Here is a 26,919-nt window from a genome sequence, read left to right on the forward strand (position 1 = left end):
ATACAATCAATTGTTTGGGAAGGTATGAAATTGGGACACTTCACTTTTCATACGACTAGATTAGACCGATTTTCAAAATATTTTTATAGTTAATAATTTATTAATATAATTCTAAATTGTAAATGTTTTTTTCTGAATTTATTTAACTTACTACTTATTCAATTTAATAGAAACGGGTAATGGTCTATTTTATTTATAGAAAAACATATTTTAAAATGTGGGACAAAGATTTAGATAGACAGTACACTTTTTTTGAAAAATGCTCATTAAATTGTTAACTTAGGTTTAAGTCGCAGAATCACAGATAGTATGTAAGTTCATCTAATTGTTACACTATAAGGGTGGCATTTTCTTTTAGAAAAAAACCTTTTAAAAATAAAGAATTAAAAAAAAAGTTTTTGGTGTTTGCTAAAATTGCAAAAAACTTTCTCTTCCAATTTTATAGATTCTCTACAACGTAATATTTCGCAGACGCATCCTGTCAAATAACATCACGAGAAGTAAGCACCTTCTTAAATTGTAAGTATTATCACTATTATCGTATTCGAAGTTGACGAAAATCATAAATCAAACCAGTGATGACGTGATGATGGGGACCATAAAAAATAATGTTTTGAACTTAATTTACAGTTCACTTTTCACGCATGCGCATACCTCTTAATTAGGGCCTATTAAGTGAAATAAATGTAGATTATATCAATCTAATTCATTAAATTGCGTGTAAAATTAGTCACGGTCAAGAGTTTTCACTTTTAGTTTTTCGTAGAGCTATCTAATTCTGAGCGAGCCAACTAGGGCAAGAGAGGTCTCGCATGGCTGGCTGCTATAATCACTAAATGCAACCGCACCTATCGCTTTTTACCGTTCAGTATATTAAACGATTGACGACCATGGAAACGAGCAAATGTGTCTCCAGATTGTTGATGATAGCAGCGAATCACTAGAGGAATTACAAGGAGCTCCTGTGGAGTCACAGTCAAAAACAAAACCAACTTGCGCGAGGCCTAAATGCCTCCCTGCAATCCGCTTTCTGAGGTTATTTGGAAGATTTTCGCCCCGACAACATTTTTGATTGGTAAATGTTTTGATGGTAGCGTGATGTTAGCCAATCAAAAACGACATCGAATAGATAGACACTTCTCAAAAAACTTCAAAAATTGGGCATCCATGAAACTTATCACTGATCTCGTGCCAAACCATGGTTTTCCCATATTTACTTTCAGCTAGTCAATCATTAAATGATTTGGTGTCAATAGGTTCAGAGCCCAATCACAAACAATTGAGAGTCTATTGTCACCATCGATTTTTGTGATGAGATATTCGGCTATAGATTGTAGAGATGTAGAGCGCTCAATTGCTTTGTCCACACTACGCCTTTTTCTGTTCGTCAAGGGCATGCGTTATAGGCCTTATAGCGCAGTCAACAGCGAACGTGAGGCATGCCCGCGACGCATGCCCTCTGACCGTATCCAAAAAACAAAAATGACAATGTTGGCGTTGCGTTCGTTGACACTTGACGCAGTCAATTATTGAATGCGCCAAAACGAAAGTTGAATGAAAGAAGATAACGAAAATTGAAGACGAAAGCGCATAGTTAAGTGTGGACATAGCTATTTACAATTATTGTTATATTAGTAGTGTTTGAATGAAATGACTTTCGACAACATTAATTTTACTTCCTGCAAGTTGATGTGCATTTTTGGCTATGCCAGCCATTTCATACAAAGATTAATTAATCAAATAAATTAATAATTCATCTTTTATTAACATATTTTTATTGAATACTTAGATAATAACATTTCGTTGACACGTCCAAAGAAAATGACCAATGAACTTAACGTGTTATTAGCGAAGAACATCCTGTGTTTATTCATTTGTCGTTTTAGTTGAAATTAAAAGCAGTATGGGGAGGCATTTGCTTGTTTATAAAACAAGAAATATTTGCATTGAATCAGTCTAAATATACTACAAGTGTGTTATTATTCATCGTCCACTAGCTGCATGCTTATTGCCTTATTCATATTAGGTATATCTTCATTGCGAAAAGCATGACAAGCTTCGATCACTATCGGTGATCGAAGATGAGAAGCTACTTAGTTTTGTAGTAGTTGATAGCCTAGTTCAAGTAGTATAACAATTGAAATTAATTGTATTGAACATATTGTAAGTTCGCACTGGCCTTCAGTGCATATTTATTGAAATTAAAAACATTACTTAAAAATTTGGGTCTATCTAAGCTCTATGTTTTTTTTTTTTTATTATTTAAGCACAATGACAAGGAGAGCAGATTACGTGAGAGCCTCTTAATTTATTTTATCACTAATCGACTGGGAGACATTTTTAAATTTACTTACGTAAGCTTCGTGGTAAGTTTCTTTATCTTCCTCCTTGTGTAAGCAATTAACGTATCTTTTGAACATTTTCTCCAGTTCAGTATTGATTTCACTCACATCACGTCATGTTCGCACAATGTATGCCATACACCAGGAAAACAACAGAAAACAAAGCATTTATGGTGTTAAACTTAGCAATGACTAATATTAATGGTTTGTCCAATGGCACTATAAAACTGATTACACGTTATAATAAGTTATGAATAATTTAATTAGGATATAAATCAGAACTTCTAAAAATAAGAGTTGCAGACGGAATAAATGACTTTAACATGGAGGCGGGAGGACACAAGAACTAAATATGGGTGAGAAGGTTACACAAAAAGGTGTAATTAGTAATTACCCAAAAAACGCACCACTCAACCGTTTTAGGTCAAGTTTTGATATAAACTAACATTTCTCTTGAAACATCATTAAGGCATTATCTTAATCGAATGACTCAATGCAAAGATATGAGAAGTTTACTTGGAATTTTTTCGAGGATATAAACTTTAAGATTCATGTTGCGCTTTTGAAAAAGAAATAAAATTTGATTCGGCAGGCTATTTATTTCTGTTTTGTTCGCAATACATTAAGACCTTTAGTTTTTTGCAATCATCTTCAATAATTCAAGAAAACTCATGTTTTTTTTAAAGGGTAGCGAATTAGAAATATTTTGAATACTTAGATTTGCTTAAACGTAAAATGTGCTAGACATGTGGAAATTATTTCTTATAAAATTATATTTAGTTTATATTTTATTAGTTTATTTTATTATATTACTAGCTGTCCCGGTGAACTTCGTGTCACTTTAAAAACTTCCCTGGATATCTACGAATATTTTAAGACTAAAATTAGCCCAATCCGTTCAGCCGTTTTCGAGTTTTAGCGTTACTAACACAATTGAAAATCCATTTTTATATATAAAAGTGTTGTTTTTAGACTTTTTCAGGAAATTTATTTTTTATATTTTTATTTGGAATTTTTCTATCCATAAGAACCATCCTCGTACTTCAAGGAATATTTAAAAAAAAAGAATTAGCGAAATCGGTCCAACCGTTCTCGAGTTTTGCGCTTAGCAACACATTCAGCGACTCATTATAGACTATATCTATATATAAACAACATATTATGTTGTTTATCTATACTATCTATACTAATATTATAAATGCGAAAGTATCTCTGTCTGTCTGTCTGTCTGTCTGTCTGTCTGTCTGTCTCGCTTTCACGCCAAAACTACTGAACCGATTGCAATGAAATTTTGTACACAGTTATTCTAGAGTCTGAGAAAGGACATAGGCTACATTTTGATGTGGGAAAATATCTTATTTCCATGAAAATATCGATGAAAATTTATTCGCATTGCGCAGGCCAGCGCTCATCCCGGGGGTCCTGGGTTCGAGTCCCGCAGGCGGAACAAGTTTTCAATGTTCCTGGGTCTTGGATGTGTATTAAAATAATATTTCAAAAATCTTAAATATAATTATTTTATGTATAATATTATAAAAAATCCAGAAATATATCGATGCAATTTAGTTCTAATACGATTCAACAGATGGCGTTTTATTTTATTTTAGTTCTAATACGATTCAACAGATGGCGTTTTATTTTTTACTTCATTATTATAACAGAACTAATCATACGGTACCTACTTTATTATATATTATTGTTTTTATTCATAACTAGCTGTTGCCCGCGACTTCGTCCGCGTGAACTTTAGTTTATAGCGCGCGGTGTCAACAAAATTTGTGTCAAATTTAAAAACTTTTTAAAACCCTGGTAAGTGGTACCCCTCTTAGGGCCGCGCTACACCGGAATGGCAGCGCTGAAAGTGCTCGCCTCGCCGCTGCCATTCCGGTGTAGCGCGGCCCTTAATTAATCAAAATACCCAAAAACAGCTGTGCAGTGTGCACATAATCTGTACTAATATTATGAATGCGAAAGTATCTCTGTCTGTCTGTCTGTCTGTCAGTCTCGCTTTCACGCCAAACGCCAAAACTACCGAACCGATTGTAATGAAATTTTGTATACTGATAGTCTAAAGCCTAAAGGACATAGGCTACTTTTTTACTGGAAAAAAGGGTTGTAAGGGTCGTAAATTTGTTCAAAAAATTCATAATAGATGGCGCCGTGCGTCTTCTACATCGCGCTGACGCTTGCTCAAAAGTCTTTCTATAAGACGTGGTATCATCCTACATTTAAGTCTTGATTTTTTTCGATTGTTATATCTATTCTACGGTATTAAATAACTCAGTACTTTATCTGTGCAGGCAGTGACGTAACCTTAAGACCAAATTTCACCAACGACTGTTAAAGTTAATGCTCGAATTAGTATCACGTTAGCTGTTTTGTTTTTCATATGAATGAAAGAGAAGACAGGATATTTTAACAAGCTGTTAACACTAACAGACATTGGTGAAATTGGGGCTAAACCTATCAATGATAAATAGTTTATGGGTAAAGTTGTGTAATTGGGGGGCTAAATAAGCTTTAAAATTTGGCATAATATATAAAGTTTAACATACAAAAATGAAGTACTTATTGTTTGCACACTGCACAGCTGTATTGATTTAAGGGGTACCAGGGTTTTTTTATAAAAGCTTTTGACACCAATTTTGTTGACATCGCGCGCTATAAACTGAAGTCCACGCGGACGAAGTCGCGGGCAACAGCTAGTCTTTTATAAAGATAAACAACATATTATAATTATTATTATGGAACTTTGCCAAATATGACTGGGACACATTGGTAGGTGATTTTCAATTGAAGTACAAGTGGCTACGTTACTAGTTTGCTGTCCTACTAATGGTAGGAAAGTAGGTAAACCCTAAGTTGCAAGTAATTAATGGGTTTGTCAATAGGGCGCTGCTGAGCGTGAAAATAATGACACGCAACATTAGATAAGTCATGCTACACCGGTCAACGTGGGCATTGCCTTCATTCGTACGAGTATGTAGGTACTCTGGCAAATATATAATAGTGTCTGATTTTGGTGTTTTTTTTTTTTCATTATAAAATTAAGGCCGTCTATGGACTGTTCGCCCATATCTTTTTTTTGTTATTTCATTATTTAGATTTTTCGCACCAAGGATAATTGAAATAATATTATTTTTAATTAATTGTAGTCCATCACGCCACGGACTTTTTTTATATACTTAATAGAATAGATTATAATATATACATAATATAATAAATAAATATATATTTATTGTTTTTTAAATTACAGCAGCAGCCAGTATATCCGACATTTTTCGATTTCTTTAGATTTTATGCTGCTCCACCCTTTGCCTTTAGATGTTGTGACATTGGCTTGGTGGAGAGGGGTCACTCAAGCTGGGTGGAGTTTCTAAGGTGTTAAAGAGATATCGTTCTGTGTCGAATCTACCAGACACACTTGGGTTTTAACAATGTAATTTAGGATTTTGGTGTTTTGTGGCTTTACTATGCTTAAGGTGTTTATAAAACCTTTAATTGAATTTGAAAATATTGGAACTCGGCTCACAAAAAGCGTGCTCGAAAACAAGAAACCGACGCGACGCCATACTTTCATGCAGCGCGTATAAAGAGACAAGCAGTATAATAATTTCTGCCTACCCGACGACAGGACTTTGATACCCAAGTTACTTTCTTCATTTTTAAAAACTTGGATCATTTTGTATTAAATTCTAAAGTTTCAAACTTTGTGAATTCACTAAATTCATAGACATTACCTAAAAATTACAGTAACAGTTAAATAAATTTACACGACTCTTATTTGCATAAAATAATTAGGATACGAAGAAACCATATCATTAAGAGTCACTTTCTCTTTGTGCTAATTAATGACAGGCTATCCATCTTCAATGAAGCTTAATTGGGTGCGCAAGCGCATAGAAGTTCACCTGTCAGTTAGCAAGACATTAGTGGTTGCGTTACATGTATGAATCACTCATAATGCAACGAGACCACAGTTCAACTCAACGTTTCATTGCTTTTATGGCCGTAAACTAAGGTGTAATCTTGATCTTACATCATTTTACTGTTATTACGCCTGGGATACCCGTTAACATCATAAATGCATCCGTTTTATGGCACATTAGTATTAGGATCCAATGATCTCAATTTATGTTAATTACATTGTCGGCGACTAAATATCTTCAGAAATCTTCGTCTACAATAAATCGATTGAAATATTATAGCTGTTCATAAAAAAAACCTGTCAGCCACATGTGAGTTAGAACGTGAATATTTAACATTAAAAATACATAGCTGCAATTATTAAACAGGACTGATTGGTTCCGATTTCACAGAACTTGCATCAATTTGTATTTTGTTATTTACTGCTTACAAAATTACAAATCAATCTTCTACAAATTACTTTATTAACGATGTTTTACTACAACAATAATAATTAATAAGGCATCATTATTGCTAAATTAAACTCAATCTGATATCGTACGTCGCTCGAGAGTCGAGCTCCTGGTTAAGATTATCGTTGGATAAGTTATTGGCAATCTGCTAGCCACAAATTGTGTTTGGATCATACACATCTAAAATTGAATCAAGATAGATTTTAAAATTGAGCGTTATATGAACCAATAAACGTGAAGATACCAGAAAAACAACAATTTAGTCGTTAGTCACTTTCACTTATTCTAGATTATATTTCCAATAACACAACCTAACGATCACGATATTCAGAATGATCTGACAGAGGAACAGGATTAATGGAAGCGGAAACACGATTCGCCGAGTAAATCGAGAACTTGGTGACTCACTATCCTGTACTAGTCACAGGTTCTTAACTGACATTAACTACATTAACAAAAGATAACACGTCTGCACGATGTAGAAATTGATATTGTTCATACCGGTTTTACCAATAAATATTATAATAATAATCTTCAATAAATAAACGTAAAAGATCAGTAAAAGATTTCAAACTGCACCAGCCAAACTTACATAACGCCAACCGCAAATACATTAATCTTTTTAGATTTAATCTAAAATTAAGAAAAATTATATTAGCGATATAAGCAGTAACGTTGAAATGTTAGATATTGTATGATTTAAAAACTCACAGATCAACGAACAAACAAGACTTGAACTTCAAACCAGCAGAGCAGTATTGCTCAAACGAGTGGCACAAAAGGACTAGTTACTAGGACAGGATGCTTAATAAAAATCACCTTCATCACCAATTAGTTACCGTCCTGTATGAGGGGCAGTTCCAAATCGGACGTGCATTCATTTCCTAATCACCGACGAAAATGCCGGTAAGTTAATCACCAGCATTTAATAAACATGAATAATATACTAGTCAAAACAAAATAAGGGCCACGCGTCTTTTTTGTCGTTGGAAGCGATTACTTTCTTTTAATGCATTGTTTAAGTGGCTGACGGTTTATGATTGTGTTAGCACACGTGTTAGCAAAGATTTCTTAAGTACCCCACTTGGATATTTTTTTGAAATGGATAGTTTTGGACACTTTATTGTAACCACATGACTCTACCTGATTTTAAGACAGATTTTAAACTCATTTCAAATAAAGATTTCGTCAGGGGCAGTTAAAGTTTTGTTTTACTAGTGCCTTAATTATCATTTTGAGGACATCATGCAGAGAATTCGACGACATATGGACTTAGCAACCGTATCTAGGGCCGTAACATTACTGCAAGAAGGCCATTCACAGCGTTCTGTGGCGTTGCAGCTCGGTTTTTCTCGGCGAGCGATTCAAAATGCTTGGAATCGATTTCAAGAGACTGGGGCACTAACCAGAAGACGGGGATCTGGTAGAGTAAGAGCAACCACCGCACAGGAGGACCGCTACGTGCGCTTGACGGCCCGTAGAGAGCGCGCCAGCACAGCCCGCTCGATACAAAACCGTCTGCGGCAGGCGACGGGAACCAGCGTCAGTGACCAAACGATTAGAAATCGGTTACACGAGGACCAGCAGTTCTCCAGAAGACGATTAGTACGAATTCCCTTAACGAGTGCTCATCGGGCAAACCGATTATCGTTTGCCAGGCGGCATCTCGTATGGAATATGAGTGATTGGAGCAGAGTATTGTTCACTGACGAGTGCAAAGTGAAATTTTGTAGTGATGATCGTCGCATTAGAGTCTGGAGACGTGAAGGAGAGCGATTTTCCGATGCCTGCATACATGAAAGTGATAGATTTGGGGGTCCTAACGTTATGGTGTGGGGAGGAATCTCTATGTCTGGCAGAACCGAGCTAGTGATTCTCAGTGGAGGTACGATAACGGCTCAGCGATACATCGAGGAGGTCATAGGACCCCACGTGGCCCCTATGCACACAGAGTTGGCGCAGGATTCCACCTAATGCACGACAATGCTCGCGCACACACAGCTAGAGCCACCAGGGAATCCCTAGAGTCCGCTGGTATACAGGTCTTGCCCTGGCCTGCGAACAGTCCGGACCTGAATCCCATCGAGCACATGTGGGACATCTTAAAACGAAAGGTCCGAAGCACTGACCAACCCGTCCACAATGAGAGACAGCTGATCGACGTGCTGAAAAGAAGCTGGGAAGAAATTCCGCAAGAAACAATTGTTCACCTTGTGGAGAGTGTACCTACAAGACTGGAAGAGTGCATTAGAAAACGAGGAGGCCATACCAGATATTAAAAAAAAAAGAAAAATTGAACACCTTTTTATTTTTTTAGTTATTCAGTTATTTCTTTCTCTATAATTTTCCCTCAATATTTGATTTTTCGGTATAAGATGTTTTAAAATATTTTTTTAATCTTTTTTTTCATTAATTTAAGATTAATTAATTTAAAATTAATTAATATATCTAATTTATTCATTAATTTATCCTATAATCGCATAAATTCTTGAGGGCACTTAAAAAACGTGGTGGCCCTTATTTTGTTTTGACTAGTATATAACTAATATCCAAAATATGGGGCATGTAGAGGATAAAAAGGCCGAACTTTTAGCAACTTCTGGGCTACATAGAAAGACTTAGCTGCTGCCCGTAAAGACAATAAGAAATTCAGAAAATCTGCCGTACGTGGTCTCTAGTTTCCAGTAAATCTGAAAGTATGCTTACTTGATCAATGTATGGTTTTCGTACGTAAACTTTTTATAGACCAAGCAACGCTCAATAACCAGCTCTGAGAAGTACCTATAAACAATTAACCGTAATTAAATCACAGGCGGTCGAATGGCCGACCATCTACGTGTTTCCACAATAGAGCCAACGTCCTACGGGAAGTAAATATTATGGGTAAGTGCACGTGTTAGTACGCTCTGCTATAATAGAACACTGAACAACTTAAATAGGCATCGTCGAGCCTGTATCCTGTTTCGATCAATAAAACGTGTAAAGAATTGTTATCCACAAGGAATAATAACGCTACAACTTTTTGCACTTCGTATTACATGCATTACTTTACCATTTTATGGATAATCGCACTCGTCTGACGGTCATGTTTTTATACCAGAATCGTTAACATTTAAATCTCTGTTAAATGAATTGACATTTTCTGCACGCGAGAATCGAGATACGTGACATTTTACAAAGTTGAATGCTTTCTCCTTACATTTAACGTTAATTTGTAAATATTGTATTCCTGACTTAATTTATATTTGGGTACAATAAGTAAAAAAAAACTTTAGAAATAACTAACTAGATATCTCGGAATTGTTCCTCGTGAATCGTGATGCCTACCACAGGTTTGGAAACGGCGTTATAGAGACTATTTATTTAAATCATATATTTAAAATATAAATTTCCTTCGTGTTAACTTATTTCCTGGTAGAAATCATTAGATATATACCTTGTTAAAATACCTTCTCAGTCATAGAAAGTCGAGAGTCACGACAGTATCGATTACAACAATACCAACGCAATATGCGAAAGCAAATGCACCAGTTCTGCTCTATCAATTTACTATGAAAGTTATTAATATGCAACTGCGTTGGACATGAAACGCGAAAGAACGCGTGCGTCTTGTTTCTTGAATACTCAATCGACTGAAAATATAGGTAATCCACGTAACAATTAGCAACTTATTAACACCTTATTAGTATATTATACTGCGTCATGTTCAGTTTCAAATTCTAATATACTTAATCTGCATAGATCGTTTTTTCTCAAAATAACAATCTCTATCAACATAGAACGCAGACATAAATAACAAGTCTTCACAATTTCAAAAATATAAATTTATTATAATAAGGTTTCAATGGTGAATGGATCTAAAACAAAAGGAGTGACAGCACGTCTTTCGCTATTATGTCACAACAGTGCAGTGCAACATTATCGGTAACATGTGCGTTAGGTAACGTGATGAGGGTCTAACGGCCGAACCCAATATACGATCCTAATCCGTTTTTACCAATCCAAGATCTATATTTGAATCCATATTTGTGTTTAAGTGTGCCAATAATGTATCCACAGATTGAAATTACAATCTGTGGTTGCAAGCCATCCATTGGAGGTTCGCTCTATGATTTTGGATAGCCCTCCGTTTGAAAATGACAGTTCGAGTGTATTCATAACCGATCTCACAGTTTTGACGTTTCTTTAGATCGGTTTTTTGATCCAAATCTGCAATCTTAAGAATTTCTCGGTTTTGCTGTTTAAAATATGGATTTGTCTATACTCTCAAGCAGTGATAGTAGTGATTTTGAGGATCTCATACTGATTTCGAGTGATGAAGAAGATGCCCCGAGACGCTGTTCACGTAGGATGAGAAGAATTAACTATATGCAGAGTCTCGATGAAACTGACTTTACTTTTAGGTTTAGGTTATCTAAACCTGCAGTGGAATTATTGTTAAATGAAATAATGCCTTTCATACGTGTTACCTCTTCAAGGTAAGTTATGTCTAGAAAAAAACCGTATCTATTATGTATAGTATACCTAGGTACTTATAATTAATAATGTGTTATTTACAACTCCAATTATTTGCAGAAACTATGGAGTCTCACCGCTTCATCAATTATTATTGTCTTTGCGTTTTTATGCGTTAGGGACAATGCTAATATCTGTAGCCGATTTTGTTGGAGTGTCAAAATCCACTGCAAGTAGAATAGTGAGGGACATATCATCAGCAATTGCCAGATTGTATGATAAATACATTTTTGTCCACCAAAATGGTGCTGAGAAATTTTACACGATAGCTGGATTTCCTCGTGTTTTAGGTGCAATAGATTGCACCCATATTCGCATACAATCACCATGTAAGTAACACCCACTCATCAAATTATATGAGTACAAATATTAGGTTATTATTATGTACATAAGTACCTACTTAATATGATCACTGATCAAATTATTATTTATTTTTAGGTCACTTAATAGGCGAAGAGTTTAGAAATAGAAAAGGTTACTTTTCTATCAATGTTCAAGGAGTCTGTGATGCAGATTTGAGGTTAATGAATGTTGTGGCTCGGTGGCCGGGGTCTGCACATGATGCCACCATTTTCAATAACTCAATCCTAAGAGGTAAAATTCAAATTCATTTATTTGCTGTAAAGGCAGTCATACTATATATAATATATTATCATGATGTCCTTCAATCACTACATTCAAAAAATAATTCTCAGAAGTTCCAGTCATAATTTAAGTAAATTCAAAATTTTTAGGTTCCATAGTTAGCGAGGAACTCTTACTACCCTACTTATTTAAGTAGTAATGCTACTACGAGTACATACTTTTTCTCGACGTTTCGGCCGTGTTCAGTCCCCTCGTGACCACAGCCGTTGCAACACGGCCGAAATGTCGAGAAAAAGTATGTACTCGTAGTAGCATTACTACTTAAATAAGTAATTTAAGTCCCGATTAAAAAGTTTCATTATAATGCAACGCGAAAGTTTAAAATGTTATCTTACTATCCTAATCGAAACTTGATTTAGAATAATACATATTATATTTAATACATTTTTTAGCTCAGTGTGATGCTGGTGAATTTGGGAACCGATGGATGCTTGGAGACAGTGCCTATCCAAACAGACCTTATCTATTGACACCCATTCTAAATCCGTCTACAGCTGCTGACAATAGATACAATGAAGCTCATATTAAAACTAGAAATACTGTTGAACGGTAATCATTTTAGAATTTGTCAATGCTATTATATTATGTACCATCGAGGAAGTTGATTCCTATGCAATTGACAGACCAACATTATTTGGTCGAATATGTCAATTCAATGTTAATTGTGATCTGTCAGCACTCAGCTGGGTTTGACGTAACGCAACCAAACTACTTAGGTCCCCGATTTGCATAGGAATCAACTTCTCTGATAGTACATTGGATAGAATTGTTTATAAGACAATATTTTTTTTATTTCATTTTAGCACATTTGGAGTTTGGAAACGTCGTTTCCCTGTTATTGCCTTAACTCTGCGCTTGTCCCTGCCAAACATTCATGCACTGATAATAGCTACAGCAGTCTTACACAACATTTGTAGAAATTTCAACCTGCAAGAAGTTCCCTCAGAAGTTGAGGTACCCGCACTGCCAGCTGAAGATTATATTGAAGAAAGGTGGCAAGAAGAGTTAGACATTACCCAAAGAAGAGACCTCATAAATAACTATTTTAGTTAGGTTAAATAAAACATTTTATCATACTTAATTGTGTTTATATTTAATATTATCTTTAATTACAAAAGAGGCTAGCTATTTACATACATAACAAGTGAAGGATACACAAAACTTAAAATTAAACTACTTTAAAAGATAATGAAAACTAAAAACTATATATAACATTAACTAAATTAAACTTTATTTTTCATTTTTTCTATTTCTAATTTCAGTTTTTCATTTTCTAATTTTAATTTTTCATTATTCAATGCAAAAAATTCCATCTTCTCCTGTACACACTTTTTTTTGGTAGTAAAGTACTCTGCTATGGCAACGTCTTTAGCAATCTTGCTTGGATGGGGATCCGTCTGCCTTTTAAACTTACCTGTAAACATAATAAGAATAAATAAATAATGGTTCACAACACACTGCATTTTTCATGATTGAAGTGACAAATATTTATTTAAAAAGAGCCCTTCACCCTACGAATAATAAAAACTAAGGAATCGTAACTCCCATACTATTACCGTTTTAAGTTTGGTTCGTTTTGATCTGTCATGTAACATCAACCTAGTACCGCTCAAGGTCACCTAAATATTGCAATTGTATTGAAATGTGTACCTAAGGTACACTTTTTTGACAAGTATTGTGGAGCATGTTTTTTGACGGAGTTACTTTTCTTTAGTTTTTATTATTCATAGCCTTCACCTAAATATTATTTTACAATAGTTGAACTATAAATAACTACAGGTGCCACTACATGAAATATATGAAATATTATATACACGCTATATAAAATATCAAAATTATCATTTCATAAAAGTACTATAATATGGATTTTCACATTATTATATATTATACATGGCCAAAGAATTTAATAAAGAAAATAACCATTACCGGTTTTTGGGGTATTAAATAAAAGCTTTTTAGGTCTTTGAGGAGGGATCTCTTCCTGCACCACAAACACCTCGCACATCTCAGGCTCCAGGTCCTCCACACTAGTACTGATCTTTTGAACTGGTTTTGGGTCATAGTTAGAAATAATTACATTTTCATTTACTCTGGCGTTACTATTACCACCACCATACACTTCTCCACTAGCGAAACCTTCACCACTACCATCACCAGAGTCTATGTCCCGATCACCACCAAAGGGCACTTCAAATCCGCTGGCTGTGCTTCCCAGCAGACTTGTAACTCTATCCAGTATTTCATCTGGAGGGATATATTCCCCAGCTCCTCCCCCAGTCTGAAATCAAAAGTCAAGGGTTAATATAATATATGAAGGCTTAATATAAAAAGAATATGAAGGGTTAATATACGGAACTATAAGTGATATTGCTAATTTTGTAAATATATTTTATAATTTTTTTTTTTGACGTTAGTTCATCATTATTGCAGTGGACCCTTCACATGTTGCAGTCATTTTATTGAATGACTCATCAAGTCGTTGAATACAAAATTCACATCTTGAGTAAACATTGTTTAGTCATTTGGCTTGAAAGGTAATATTTATTTATATATCTGATACTTATTTTTGAATAAGTTGTTAAAACTTAAATTTACAAATAAAATATACAATTACCTGTATGCAATTCATCCTTATTTTTGTGCTACGTTTACGTGCGTTTTTCTTTAAGTTTTCCCACTTTAAACGCAGTTGCTGTGGTGTACGACGACAAACTGTTGCCGAGGCATTGAATCGCACAGCTATGCGACTCCATTCTTCGGTTTTCAATTTATTGTTTGTCGCATTGGTAGTTTTAGTCGTGATAATTTTGCTGGCTTCTATGAGCTCCAGCAAAGTTTTTGTCTCATCTTTTGTTAAAGGTTTGCTCTTTACCTAAAACAAAATAGATAAAAGTTAGTTTAACAAAATTATATAAAGGCGGGAAACGCTTAGCTCAGCTACAACGCTGCGCTACGCTTTTTTTTGTACATATTTATTATAACAAAGCGTCGCACGCTGTAACGCACGTTTCTTGCAAACAGTATTTGGAAACAATGATAGCTGATAGGTACATTACATACTACTACAATACAATTGATAAAACTCACCACTTCTGTGTCCATTGCAAAAATAGAATAATATTATAAACGTAATAAATCTCACACAAAACAAGACCAACAGTTTCTTCACAATCATGAATCAACACAACAATGACTTTTGATTTGACTTTGACAATTGACGGATGGCTTTAAAATATTCCGTTCCGTTTCATTCAATTTATTGCATCGAGATTTGAAAAAATATTATAAAACAGACACAAGTTGCATATTTGCTAATTAATAAAGTATTATAATAGTTTAATAAATATTTTGTAAACTATTGAATTTTATTTTGCTTGTCGATTTGATTTATATTTCCATTAAAATATTCACGAGAAACATGACAATTGCGCGAAACTGAACGTGCGGGAGGGAAAAGATCGCGGGCAATCCGGCCACAAAAAAGATTGTGGATTTCAACTTTTATTATTGAAATGGCGATTAGAGATCGATCTAAGGATTGGGATCGATCCAAGATTGATTTCAATCTATGGATTAGGATCGAATATTGGGTTCGGCCGTAAAGCAACTGTATCTAAATCTAAAAAGTCCATGTTTATTTCCCACACGATTGCCTTTGGAGAGAATTGAGAGGCAAGTGCGGAATACATAATATATAGCTTCAATATGGACACGCTACTCTACTTTCTCATATTTAATAGAAATTTTAGTATTCTGTATAGACGCTGAATGTAGCATCATAATGGAAGCAATTGGAACGAATAGTTTATGTCGGTGCCCCGAATACCCGACACGATCAGTCAAAAATCGAAGGTTGGCGGAATACCAGCCCACAATAATTACTTAAGTGGATAAATATTGACCACAAGGCATGGCAACATGTCCTGGATTTGCCACGTATCACTTTACAGATGATTAAATAACACCGAGAGAAATCTCGACTGAAACGATTGCTAATTAGATTTAAAAAAAAACTTGAGTTATAGCGTGTGCCAGGTTTGATGAAAATAATGACGCAGGTAACGATAGTCGTACCGCCCATCCTGCAATGAAAGCATTTACCGAAAGTAACGTAGGCGTCTGATGTTCGAGCCGCGAGCGTAGGCAAACCGGTGTGAATGAGCTGATTGAGATAGCCCACGAAGATGCACAATGAGCCCCGAAGGATATCACAAACGAATGTAATTACAAAGGCCATTGTTACGATGAGTATCACCGATCACGTACATCATTCAAAAATGTAAATGCGCTCTATTAAGTGAGCATCCAATATACTGTATACATGACTTAAAATAGAGAATCATGGAAACGTTTTAGAGATCAAATTAATTTGAAATAAATTGTAATTTAAGCAAAAGATTGATGACTATAAAGAATTTCAATAGTCCATTAGAATATTACAATCTATATCAGCTGCGCTGTAAATATCTTACCATAAATGATAAATTCTTCAAATAAGTGGAGATGGGACGCCCTTCATTATGTTTAAGGGTTGAAACTTTCACCTCAATCGCTGGCTAACGTATTTTGCGTTACCCAGAATATTGGACACAAAAAACTTTATGCTTTTTTTCATAGATCGCTCGCAGGATCTTGAATTTTTATACACTTATGACTAGCTTGCTCAGTCTACGGAGATACGACCTCCTTTATTAAGGTTAACTAAATTACCACTAATGGGTGCGAACCTTTAATTTACCTCGTCAAACGGAGCAATAAAATAACATTAGGGACAAGTTGTAATTATTAGCTCGTAAATTTTAACACAGTTAACACGTTACGCAATAAACCACAAAGATATCCCAAAACGAGATCAAACGAATGTTTAGTGGTGTAGACTTACATTAAAATATAACAGACGGTCTCGAGTCGGAACGAGTCAACGTCTAATATTCCAAGGGAACCATTCAGGAATGTTCATCGGGTTTCTATTTGGCTGCACAGAAATTCTAAGCCCAAATATATGATACAAAATATATGAGACAACTGCTAATGAATTTGTGAACTCCACAAGTGATTCAAGTCAAACTGAACCTTCAAACCTTGGTTTTATTAAAATTAGGCGACATTTTGTCAACTTTTAAGAAGCAAAATTTAAGAGCTGAAATGGAGCAAACCATAGGTTGTTCATTTTGACCAATCTATTGACTACATATCCTAGTTCCTACCAAACGTCAATTAAATAAAATCTAACATAGCCATACTTCTAATAAGTAAGTGACAGACAAACAGATATTCAGACGCCAAATGCGTTTGAGACATACACAGAAGTCAACGCCCTATTCTCCAAGGATAGAAAATGAATACGCTTTGATTTACAGCCGACCGTTTGTACGTCCCGTACAAACGGCTTTATTAGGATTATTTAATTATTCCGTTGAAAATACAAATGAGTAGCTAGATGTAATACACTGTGGAAGTTATTTCAATGTTTTCAATTATTTCAATTATTGCTTTCAAATTGTTTTAATTCCATACTATGAAGCACTTTAAGAGGATACACCAAGGGCGAAAGAAATTGAAAATAGGTATATGAAAATGTATTGCTGTCTCACCAATCTCAAGTCTCCCACCACAGAGCGCGATAGAGACAACACGACAAAAGTTCTAATAAAAGAACAGAAAATCATCGATTCGTTGTCCTCTGATTCCTTCTCCAAAACTTAACGGACTTAAGTACTTTTTTCATTAAGAATTAAAGCAAGGCTTGAGCTGTGTTCCTATGTTTTTTTTTTTTTTGTATATTCTAGCCAGTTTTGTTTTCTAAGTGTTTGAACACAGAGGAAAATCTGGCCATTTTTTTTGGGTTTTTGGACGTGATAAAAGAAAACATAGGGACATGCTAATAGTGGCCATAGATATTAAGGAAAAAAATCATAACTCTACCGGCATTATCCAGGGAGGAAACAGGGGACAACGTCTGTATGGAAAAACGGCGGTGTGGACTCCTCTTAAATATAGCTGAATTTGCAAAAGGTATGTTTTGGAAGATTTAAAAACTTAAGCAGCTGTGAGGTTTTATTTTCTAATCTGATTAAATCCTCAACATCTTGACGGGGAAGCATAATAATTACTTGCCCCACCCTATCGTGTTTTCAAATGAGCATCTGCAGAGCGCGGGCGTTGTAGTCTGTGGAAACAGCTGTTAAGTTGAGGAGGAATAAAGGTTATAATATAAGTTATAAAATTAGGAAGACCCATATTATATAAGAATAAAACGTAAAGAAATTTTAATTTAACCAGCCTTGTAAATGCTACTCGCAACGAGAGAAAATACTAGCTTCCTAGAATCATAGAAACTAGTTATCGAAGATTAATACACCGGTCGTACTAGAACTTTCTGCTATTAATTTCAGTCACATGACAATACCCTTACAATTTTTTGTACACTATCTGACCATAATACACCCGAAGCACCTAACTAAACAAACAAGTTAGCGTTTCGTTAGGCTTAGCTAATAGCTCGAACTGGCTACACAGTTAGCTAACTTTCTATCCAAACAATGTTAAAATCTTAACTGACGGGAAAACAGTGTGGGTTTAGAAGCTATTGTTTCTACTTAAGGTCGTGGCGTCGAACAAAGCTTTAATTGTATTTGAACTGCAGCGTTATCTGACCGCTATCTAGGCGCCAACGCAGTATGTGACGTGCAGGCGTCGGGAGCCAGCGACTAATGGTTAATCAATAATGTCCACCAGAGAATCACAAAGATATCAGTATATTCACCTCCACTTTCCGACGCAGCGACAAGTTCCTCCATATCTCCCTGGGACTAGTCCAGCCAGTTTTGGATTTGTCGATACAGTCCCCGACGCTGCTGGCACATCTGTTCAGCTTCGTTTGGTGCGATCCGTTAGTCACAGTAGGATTTGCCATTTTTTACGCCGCAACACTCAAAAGCTTCGTCACTATTATTAAACCCTCAAAACACAATCACAACATCGTCCACATATTCACTGACGTTCACTTTAACGAAATTTACGAGTGCTCCGAGCAATTTACTGGTTTAAATCGTTAAAACAACGGAAAGCTTGTGTCGCCTTGGAGCAAATAGACCGTTTTATTATAAAGCACTCTCACGTCTGTATCAGTTTGAGGTTAAGTTACCGGGCCGATACTACCGGCTGTCGGCACACAAGCGCCCCGGCGAGACGCACACGGGGTGAAAACAGAAACACATGTTCCTCGCTTCGATGATTCGTTTCGCCTTCCGATTTTTACGGTACGAAAAAGCTCCGGCCAATCAGGAATCGGAATAAGCAATTAATTTTGACCTTAAGGATATACACGTTGGAAATAAAATTAAAATTCAAGTGTATGAATAATTTTATATTGTAACGTGTGGATTTTAAGTTGCAAAAGGCAAAACCGAAAAGGGTATTGTTTATTATGAACCCCTTTTGTTGAGCGTAAGTAAGTTTTAAATGAAAGAAAACAGGCACTGTGTCGAAGCAGCGGTAGGCTCAGGTACAATTTTAATTATGTCTATGTATAGTCGTAAACGTATCCCGAGTTGGACCGTCACACTTATAACCACCAGACACACAAAAGCAAGGACAGATGCTAATAAAGATAAGTGAAAAATTGGTGATGCTAAAATAGCCCTTACGATGAGGGTTTTAAGACTACTATTGCAAGTCAATAAATGTCACTTACCACCTTATGAGATGGTGCATAAATGCAAGAAGAGAACGTGCCCCAACCGCTTTAATGCCAGTTTGTGAAAAACTTTTATAAACTTAACCGATATGGTTGCGTCAAGAAACGATTCTTGAAATTTAAAACTTAAATGGTCAGTCTGAGTTTTTGCACAAAAATCGTCTAAAGATGCAAAAGTAATTTTATTTGAAACAGTATTGTATTATAATTTATAACGTAGTAATTTATTTTGTATGCGACTTTTCAAATAAAGATGAACTAAGTTTTAAAATACATAAGTGGGTTTGTTCCTACTTTTAATACTAACATAGAGCTAAATTAGTCTTATGAAAAGGATGTTTACAAGCTATTTCGTGGGTCTACTATTTTTAAAGTAGACGTAACGTTATCTTTATGAGACACTTTTACTATCAATACGACACCAGCAACTGCATTTTAAAAGCCAGATAAATGCATCGTTTTATGACCATCTTATCGCTTATCTGGTATGTCATAAAACTCTAGTTTGTATTCATAATAATATTATACTTTTTTTTGAATTCTCTCCCACATCACCTGTTTTTTTAACTTTCTTGGTGGCATTTTACATTGAGAACTTATATTTTTTTTCATGCAAAATAATGTAAATAATTATGTAGAAATAAACAAACGGTCTTTAAAAATAAATTCATTTCCAGCCTCTCCGCTGTTTTCTTAGTCCGCTTGAAGATAAGCAAGGCCGATAAGGAGAGAATTCCTAGAAATTGGAATTCAGTAAACAAAGGACACACACAACTATCTCTCTACACTTGTACACAAATAACAATAGTGTAGGTAGTGCTTTCATCGCTGGTGGCCATATAAATTAAACGCAAGATAATAATGACAAAGAAGATAAGAAAAACTGTACTTTGATTAACATCAACAACGGAAATTCTGTATGATTTTAATAATTTATTAAAAACCGTAAGGCTAATAATAAATCTCCTTTGTTAAAGTTTTGTGTACAAACAAAGGAGACACAGCCAAAACAAATTTTTCCAAAGACAAAATAATATCCTTGGTGTTTTAGTACTAAGACAATATATTTTGAGACAACCAAAACATATTTTTTTGTTCGAACCATTGGGGACTGACTGGTATCAAAAAAAATTTTAAGTTGTTTCGATAATCTTCTATTCACCAGCGCCTTGGATTGACGTCAAAACTTGCACTAATCAACAACTGTGTTAAATAGATAAATTCCTACGGAAAACTTCAGAAACCGGACAGTCGACAATGTTTGGAACATAAAGGGGATATTAGGGTTTCTAAGAATGATCAGGTCGGGGCATGACCATGAAACTGTTAATGTCTGTTTAGTGAATTCGACACATGCGAGCAGAATGGCCGGCGCAGCATATAAAGTTATTTTTAACCCTGTAGACTTGGGGTCAGTCACCCGTTTAGTCCTCCCGCGTCAGCGACCAGTTCTATCACATAAGGAACGTCACATGTGGAAATACAGAAGCCGCATCCTCGAGAAGCTAACGGATGCTGAGTAAGCAAACAAAAAACAAGTTATCAGCCATAAGCCGAACGTAAATACATACACATAACGGTCCGCACTTAACAGATGTTTATGTAATATTGGGAGCAACAAGTTTATGGAGGATTAAGAGATCGCCGACGTTGTTAATGTACCTGTTGAATGCTGTACCAGAAACGTAATCGAGACGCGATACAACATCAGGAAAATCATGAGGACTTTTGAATGCCATGAGCGGGCAGTGCACGACTTCCCGAAAAAAGTTTCTCACGATACAATTTTCGAATTCCGATCACAGCATTACTAGTTGACGTAATGCTTAAAAATTTTATTCCTATAACAGGATTTTGTTTTGTGCAAGAATACGAAAATTCGTTGAGTGAACCTGTTTATGGCGAAATACCGGCGATGTTAAAAATAAAATCCTTTTTTGGTGTGTGATTCATGTTAGTCTGTAGTGTTTTTCTATAATAATTATGTTACTCGTTTTTGTATTCCCAGTCAGCAATAATATCTTAACATTTTTATGTTTATGGCACAGTACTTGAAAGTGATAAGATCTAGCCGCTTTTAGAGCTACTCAGTAAACACTAAGCCTTGTTTAACGATATCTCACCAAGAATGAATAAACGTCTGTAAGCCAACGAAATGAATTTATCAGTTGTTTTGAATATTCTCGTTTCGCTCCATTGAGAAACATCTGTTTTGAATTTAAAGCAATCATGATATCATTACATTGCTTTCTTAAGTATCCGTTGTGTACAAATGTTACCCACGTACATGTACATTGTTACACAGTGAACTGTGTATTGTTTCAAAGGAATTGAAATTGTTTCTTCTTTATTTTATTAACAATATTATGTACATATTTGGTACAATATATTGTAATGTAAGTAAGTACTTATTAAATTATCTATAGTTATATACAAATCTTCGGGGTTATCATAATAACAACTACTAATATTATTTTTGTAACTTAGTTCAAATATACGATAATTTTACCAAAATAGTGACAAAATTTGAGTTCAAGATAACGATTCAAATTAGAACCGAACAGTTGTTTCTTTTCCTAGCGTTCTTAGATCGTATCGTTTTATGTTTGTACTCAAGGAGTGCACAAGGGTGAAAGTGCGACTAAAATAACGGGAACGACCTTTCCTTTTGGGGTGCATTTCCTCCGATTAGGGGAACCGTTTGAGGGTGAGCGAGATGTATGGCAGGGGGACTCACCGTGGCCGTATCGGTGAGGGTGACGGTGGCCGAGGTGGGCCCGCCATTCGTGCCGCCGGTGTTATTAGTAACACTGGAAACTTGATTATTGGAAGTTTGCTCGATGATCCTCTGCCTCAGCGCCAATCTCTCCAGGCTGGCCAAGCGATGCGAGCCTCCCGTGCCCTCCCTGTCGCGCTCCCTCAGGCCGGTCGAGCTCAAGGTGCTCCCGGCACTGAAGGAGCCGCTGTACTTCGGGAGGGTCGGGGGAGGTACCGGCCTAGCGGTGCTACCTCGTCCCAGCAGCGAGCCACTCGAGGTGTAAGCGTAGCTGCTGGGCGTTCCGAGGGTGGCCGTCCGTGGAGCAGCACCGATTCCACTCAGGCCGTTCGTACCGTTGACGGCGCCACCGTTCACCGTCGTCGTGCTGCCGTTCATCCTAATTTAGTATCCGTCATACAGCAGAGTCACACACTATCACGACTCGGTAACGACGCGATCGCGAGCGAGTGCGGCAATCGAAGGCGTTCGAGCGAGTTGCCTGTCGGAGGCAGTTTGACAGCTCGTAGTAGCGTGAGGCGGGCGAGGCGCGGGCGGACTCGTGTGGCGCCCCGCTCGCCAGCCGCCGCCGCGCCGCGCCGCTGCCGACGACCCCGCCTGGGGATTATTGCCACACGACCACCCGAATGGAGGGTTGAAATTGCATTGTTTTCTTCTCAAGGTCAAATCGCAATTCCGAGCAAATCTAGACTAACATTTATATGGGTGAATATGGCTACGGGTACTTTTTACGTCATTTACTTTTTTCGTTACATGCTGAAGTTAATAAACATAATAAATATTATAAAAGCAACGATTTAGCTTTTATAATATTTATTATGTAGATAAATTTGTACGATTAATTTATTTATTTAAACTACCCAAGTTAACAAGCTAATTAATTAACTACAACAGATTACACCTACTCCTAAATTTTAAAAGTCATGACTCATGAGTCATGACAAAAGGACTGTTGATAATATAATATTTCTAGTAGGAAACATTAACAAGATTAGCAAGATCGGATAGATCCGAAGTCAACGAAACAAAAATTTTAAACCTAAGGACTGTATTGAAATAGAGTACGACATCATGAATGGTGTTCAATAAGTGAAAGAAGGAAATGTCGTTTTTAGTTCAATGGCCCGATTCACTGAAGACGTAGGAGCTCTATCGAATGCTATTATTTGCATTCAAACTTATAACAGAGGTTAGGGAATAGATAAACTTATGTAACAGTTACATGAATATAGAAAGTATATTGATGCAGTTTTCACACTGCAGACTAATTCGTAATAGACGAGTTATGATAAACAGTAAAAATGATTAATCCAAATATTTGGATATTTTGCCAAGTATAACATAAATATAAAAGTCAAAGCAGATGCAAGTTGGCCCCTCTTTGTAAATTTAATTTAATTAATAGGTATATTAACAATAAATATTATACGGTACACCCATACATTTTTCCAATTGCTGAACTGGCAAAACATTATAAATTTTTGATTACCTTGTTAATAAATCCATCAATGTAATGCAGTATAATAATATTATATCACCTAAAAATTTAACTTGAAAGTTTTCATCATAATAATATTGTGAACATGGACCCAAATCCTACTGTTTTGTTGTAATGCTATAATTTATTGTAATGCAAAGGTAAAACCTAAACTTACTAATCAAACATCAATACAAAATACACATTACAATGACATAATTAGGTCATTGTAATGATGGAATTAAGGTTTTCGAATCAGAACTATAATCCTATAAAGCTGTGTCTAGACTTGCAGTATTGCACCGAGCACGTGGCATACGCGTGCTGGTCATGGTCACGCCGATCGAAGGACCAGCACAGCGCATGCGCTATCTCCCGCACCCTAGCTCATACATTTTCCACGTACCCTTTGGAACCAATAATACTGATAAGTAGGACAATAAAGCTTGGAATTGTTCGGCCAATAGAACAATCTCTCACTTTCATTTCAGTAATGGTCCAAGTGAGTGCAGAAAGTTTCTTGAAATAGACAAAAATATGTATCATGAGAAAGCCGATTAAAATAAAGCTAACGACTAATGCAGTGACAACTTTTCTCACTAATAGTCGGTATCATGCAACTTTCAAAAATATTAACAGCACATGAAAAAAAATACAGAAACAAAAGCAAAGTTACGAAAAAAGCAACAATTTCAGTTTTAATAATCATAAACGGAAGAAGATAATATTATAATCAAGTGGTATTAAGATTAAAGATGTTCTTAATAGAGATCTACCACAGAATAGATAATAGTACAAGATCTACTTAATTTTTTTGCGAACTTAGTGAAGTGTTACGATTTTACACAATGTGTATTGTCGTTTTGTAACTACATTTATTCAGTTCAATGCGGAGAAAGTAGGTTCTTGGCTTATTAGTTATTACTTATTAATGACAGATAGTTAGAATTGAATCGTGAGGATTTTAGTAATAAACTCATTTTAAATGTTTAGCTATTACAAGTGCAAATTATGGTAAAGACTAGGCCTGAAATTTACAATTTTAAATGCGAGAATTACAAAACAACATAAAAATAAATAAGATATGTATTATGTACTGGTGAAAGAAAACTATGTATCATCAAGCTGAAAATGCAAGAATAAACATAGTATTATTATGTTTATTCTTGCATTTTTGTTGCGAGTCGAGACACAAACTAGAGTAAAAAAACATCGCAATTCGCAACGTAACAGTCAATTAGCCGTTTATACTCTTGAATTCTGTATAATTAAGCGCCCTCCAGAAATACAAGGACCGAAGGTGAATTCTCAAGGGTAAAACAATAAAAATATTTCAGTACTCGCATAGATGGAGGCAACAATATGCCATTGTGGACTTTACGACCCGTGAATGAATCATGCACGTTTTGAACCGTTTATGGATACGAAGTTAATCTTAACTTTCACAGTCATAACAGTTAAAGCGTCAGATTAATTGATAGCCAATATGAATCAGCCCTTAATAGAATTGGAAGTTGATGGTTGAGTGCCACAGCCAAAGATATAATAAAATTAATGCAGCGTTGATGTTTTAATAATTATTGTCAAAATTCAAAAAACTTATTTCAATTTTCAACCTCAGATTAATATATTATAGCTGCTACTACTCTCTCATCTAATATTAGGTTGGGGAAAAAGTTTATTTACAATTGACTAAAGTATACATATAGATGCCATTTTGTTCGATAAATTTCTTGTTGGTAGGGATATGATCCCATTGCTATAAAAATTTTGGGGCTTCTGATAAAAAAACTGCAACAAGTTGTTTTGGCAGTCCTCTTGTTATGTCAACCTGACACTGCCTTAGGAATTCTGCAGCGACCGAAACAGGTGTAAATCTGAAGGTGCAAGGTCAGGACTATACAGCGGATGCATTAACACCTCCCAGCTAAACTCCCGTAATTTATGCTGAGCGGCTAAATATGTGTGAGGCTAGACCTCATCTCGTTATCATGGTGAAAAACTACACCCCTTCTGTTGATTAATTCCGTCCCCTTTCTCTCAACTTCTTGCTTTAATCTCATCAGTTGTTCGCAGTACAGTTCAGAATCGATGGTCCTGCCTGGCGGTAACAGCTCATAATGAATAATGCTCTTCCAATCCCACCACACACACAGCATCACCTTGTTGCGAGTTAACCCGGGTTTCGCCAGTCTGTGAAGCCTGACCGGCCTTTGACCACGATCTTTTTCGCACGTTCTTGTCGTACGTGATCCACTTTTCATCACCAGTTATCAGCTTCTTCAAAAATGGTTCAGTTTCATTACGATGTATCGAATTTCTTCATTAGAATCACTCATTTTAACAATAAGAAAAACAAATGAAAATCTCACATTTATCTAATTTGAATTTGGAATAATACTTAATTGTCTTCTGTAAAATTTAAAATTTTTAATGATACCAAAGTCAGCCAGATACAATTGGTATACCGCATAGCCCAAGAGATTTGATGACTAGTTCATACATACTATAATGCGAAAAGACTTTTTTCCTCATCTCATTTTTTCCTCAAATCTCATCAAGGCAGAATAATTAACAAAAATGGATCATAAAATAGTAATCGATGAAATTTAAGCAAACAAAAATATGCAATGTCTTATGCACGTTTAAACTTTGAATATAATATTATAGAATTGGGACGAAACTATTGCACAGAAATACTTTTATAAGCCTTGTAGCGCCACCTACCGGCGCGCGATTAAGTCTAGTGTTAAGCTTGTGAAAGTATATTGAGGGCACAAATTTGTTCCACTGGACATAGTTTTAGCACTTCTTGATAGATGGCGCTAGTAGGGAAGAGTTGAGTAAATTAGAACTATATAAGTTGTATTTCTGAAGTATTAATTAAAGAATAATGTTTTTATATAAAAGCAAAGCAGATTATCAAACCAAATTTAAGTATGCTTGATTGCACATGGAAAGTGCCTCCTTATTAACGTTTCAATCTGAAATCTCTCTGTCATCAATCATCATGGCATTGAATTAGTGTGATTCAATTCTTTTATTTAATTATTATTTTTTATATTTTTATATATTTTTTTTATTAA

At 35.6% G+C, this 26,919-nt stretch overlaps 3 protein-coding genes across 12 annotated transcripts in view; 1 reads left to right on the top strand and 2 right to left on the bottom strand.

Annotated features, from left to right (window-relative positions):
* Window positions 1–26,919, bottom strand: part of LOC121730767 (septin-7) — a 56,826-nt gene that overhangs the window by 20,816 nt on the left and 9,091 nt on the right. For 2 of the 8 annotated variants that reach the window (XM_042119945.1, XM_042119946.1), the window contains exon 1: window positions 22,318–22,856. The exons of 4 other annotated variants lie outside the window; for them this stretch is intronic. In XM_042119945.1, the coding sequence (XP_041975879.1) occupies window positions 22,318–22,734 (417 nt within the window). In that variant the 5' untranslated portion in view covers window positions 22,735–22,856. Of the gene's footprint in view, window positions 1–2,354; window positions 2,480–18,647; window positions 19,045–22,317; window positions 22,857–26,919 lie in introns of those variants that run through there. 2 more of the 8 variants (XM_042119947.1, XM_042119950.1) reach the window with 2 other exon arrangements.
* LOC121730769 (putative nuclease HARBI1) lies at window positions 10,682–12,957 on the top strand. Of its 2 annotated transcripts, none has more exons than XM_042119954.1 (5): window positions 10,682–11,199; window positions 11,297–11,565; window positions 11,675–11,830; window positions 12,274–12,430; window positions 12,685–12,957. In XM_042119954.1, exons 1-5 carry the CDS (start codon window positions 10,970–10,972, stop codon window positions 12,932–12,934), a joined length of 1,062 nt encoding a protein of 353 aa, XP_041975888.1. In that variant the 5' UTR covers window positions 10,682–10,969; the 3' UTR covers window positions 12,935–12,957. The 2 variants fall into 2 exon arrangements, with proteins under 2 accessions (XP_041975888.1, XP_041975889.1); XM_042119955.1 differs by having other exon boundaries at window positions 12,799–12,957.
* Window positions 12,984–15,092, bottom strand: LOC121730771. 2 transcript variants are annotated; one of them, XM_042119958.1, is made up of 4 exons: window positions 14,969–15,092; window positions 14,496–14,753; window positions 13,808–14,159; window positions 12,984–13,295 (listed from the first exon to the last, which is right to left on the bottom strand). In XM_042119958.1, exons 1-4 carry the CDS (start codon window positions 14,981–14,983, stop codon window positions 13,105–13,107), a joined length of 816 nt encoding a protein of 271 aa, XP_041975892.1. In that variant the 5' UTR covers window positions 14,984–15,092; the 3' UTR covers window positions 12,984–13,104. The 2 variants fall into 2 exon arrangements, with proteins under 2 accessions (XP_041975892.1, XP_041975893.1); XM_042119959.1 differs by having other exon boundaries at window positions 13,150–13,295; window positions 13,959–14,159; window positions 14,969–15,091.

The sequence above is a fragment of the Aricia agestis genome, chromosome 9 (assembly GCF_905147365.1).
Source record: "Aricia agestis chromosome 9, ilAriAges1.1, whole genome shotgun sequence".
NCBI lineage: Eukaryota > Metazoa > Arthropoda > Insecta > Lepidoptera > Lycaenidae > Aricia > Aricia agestis.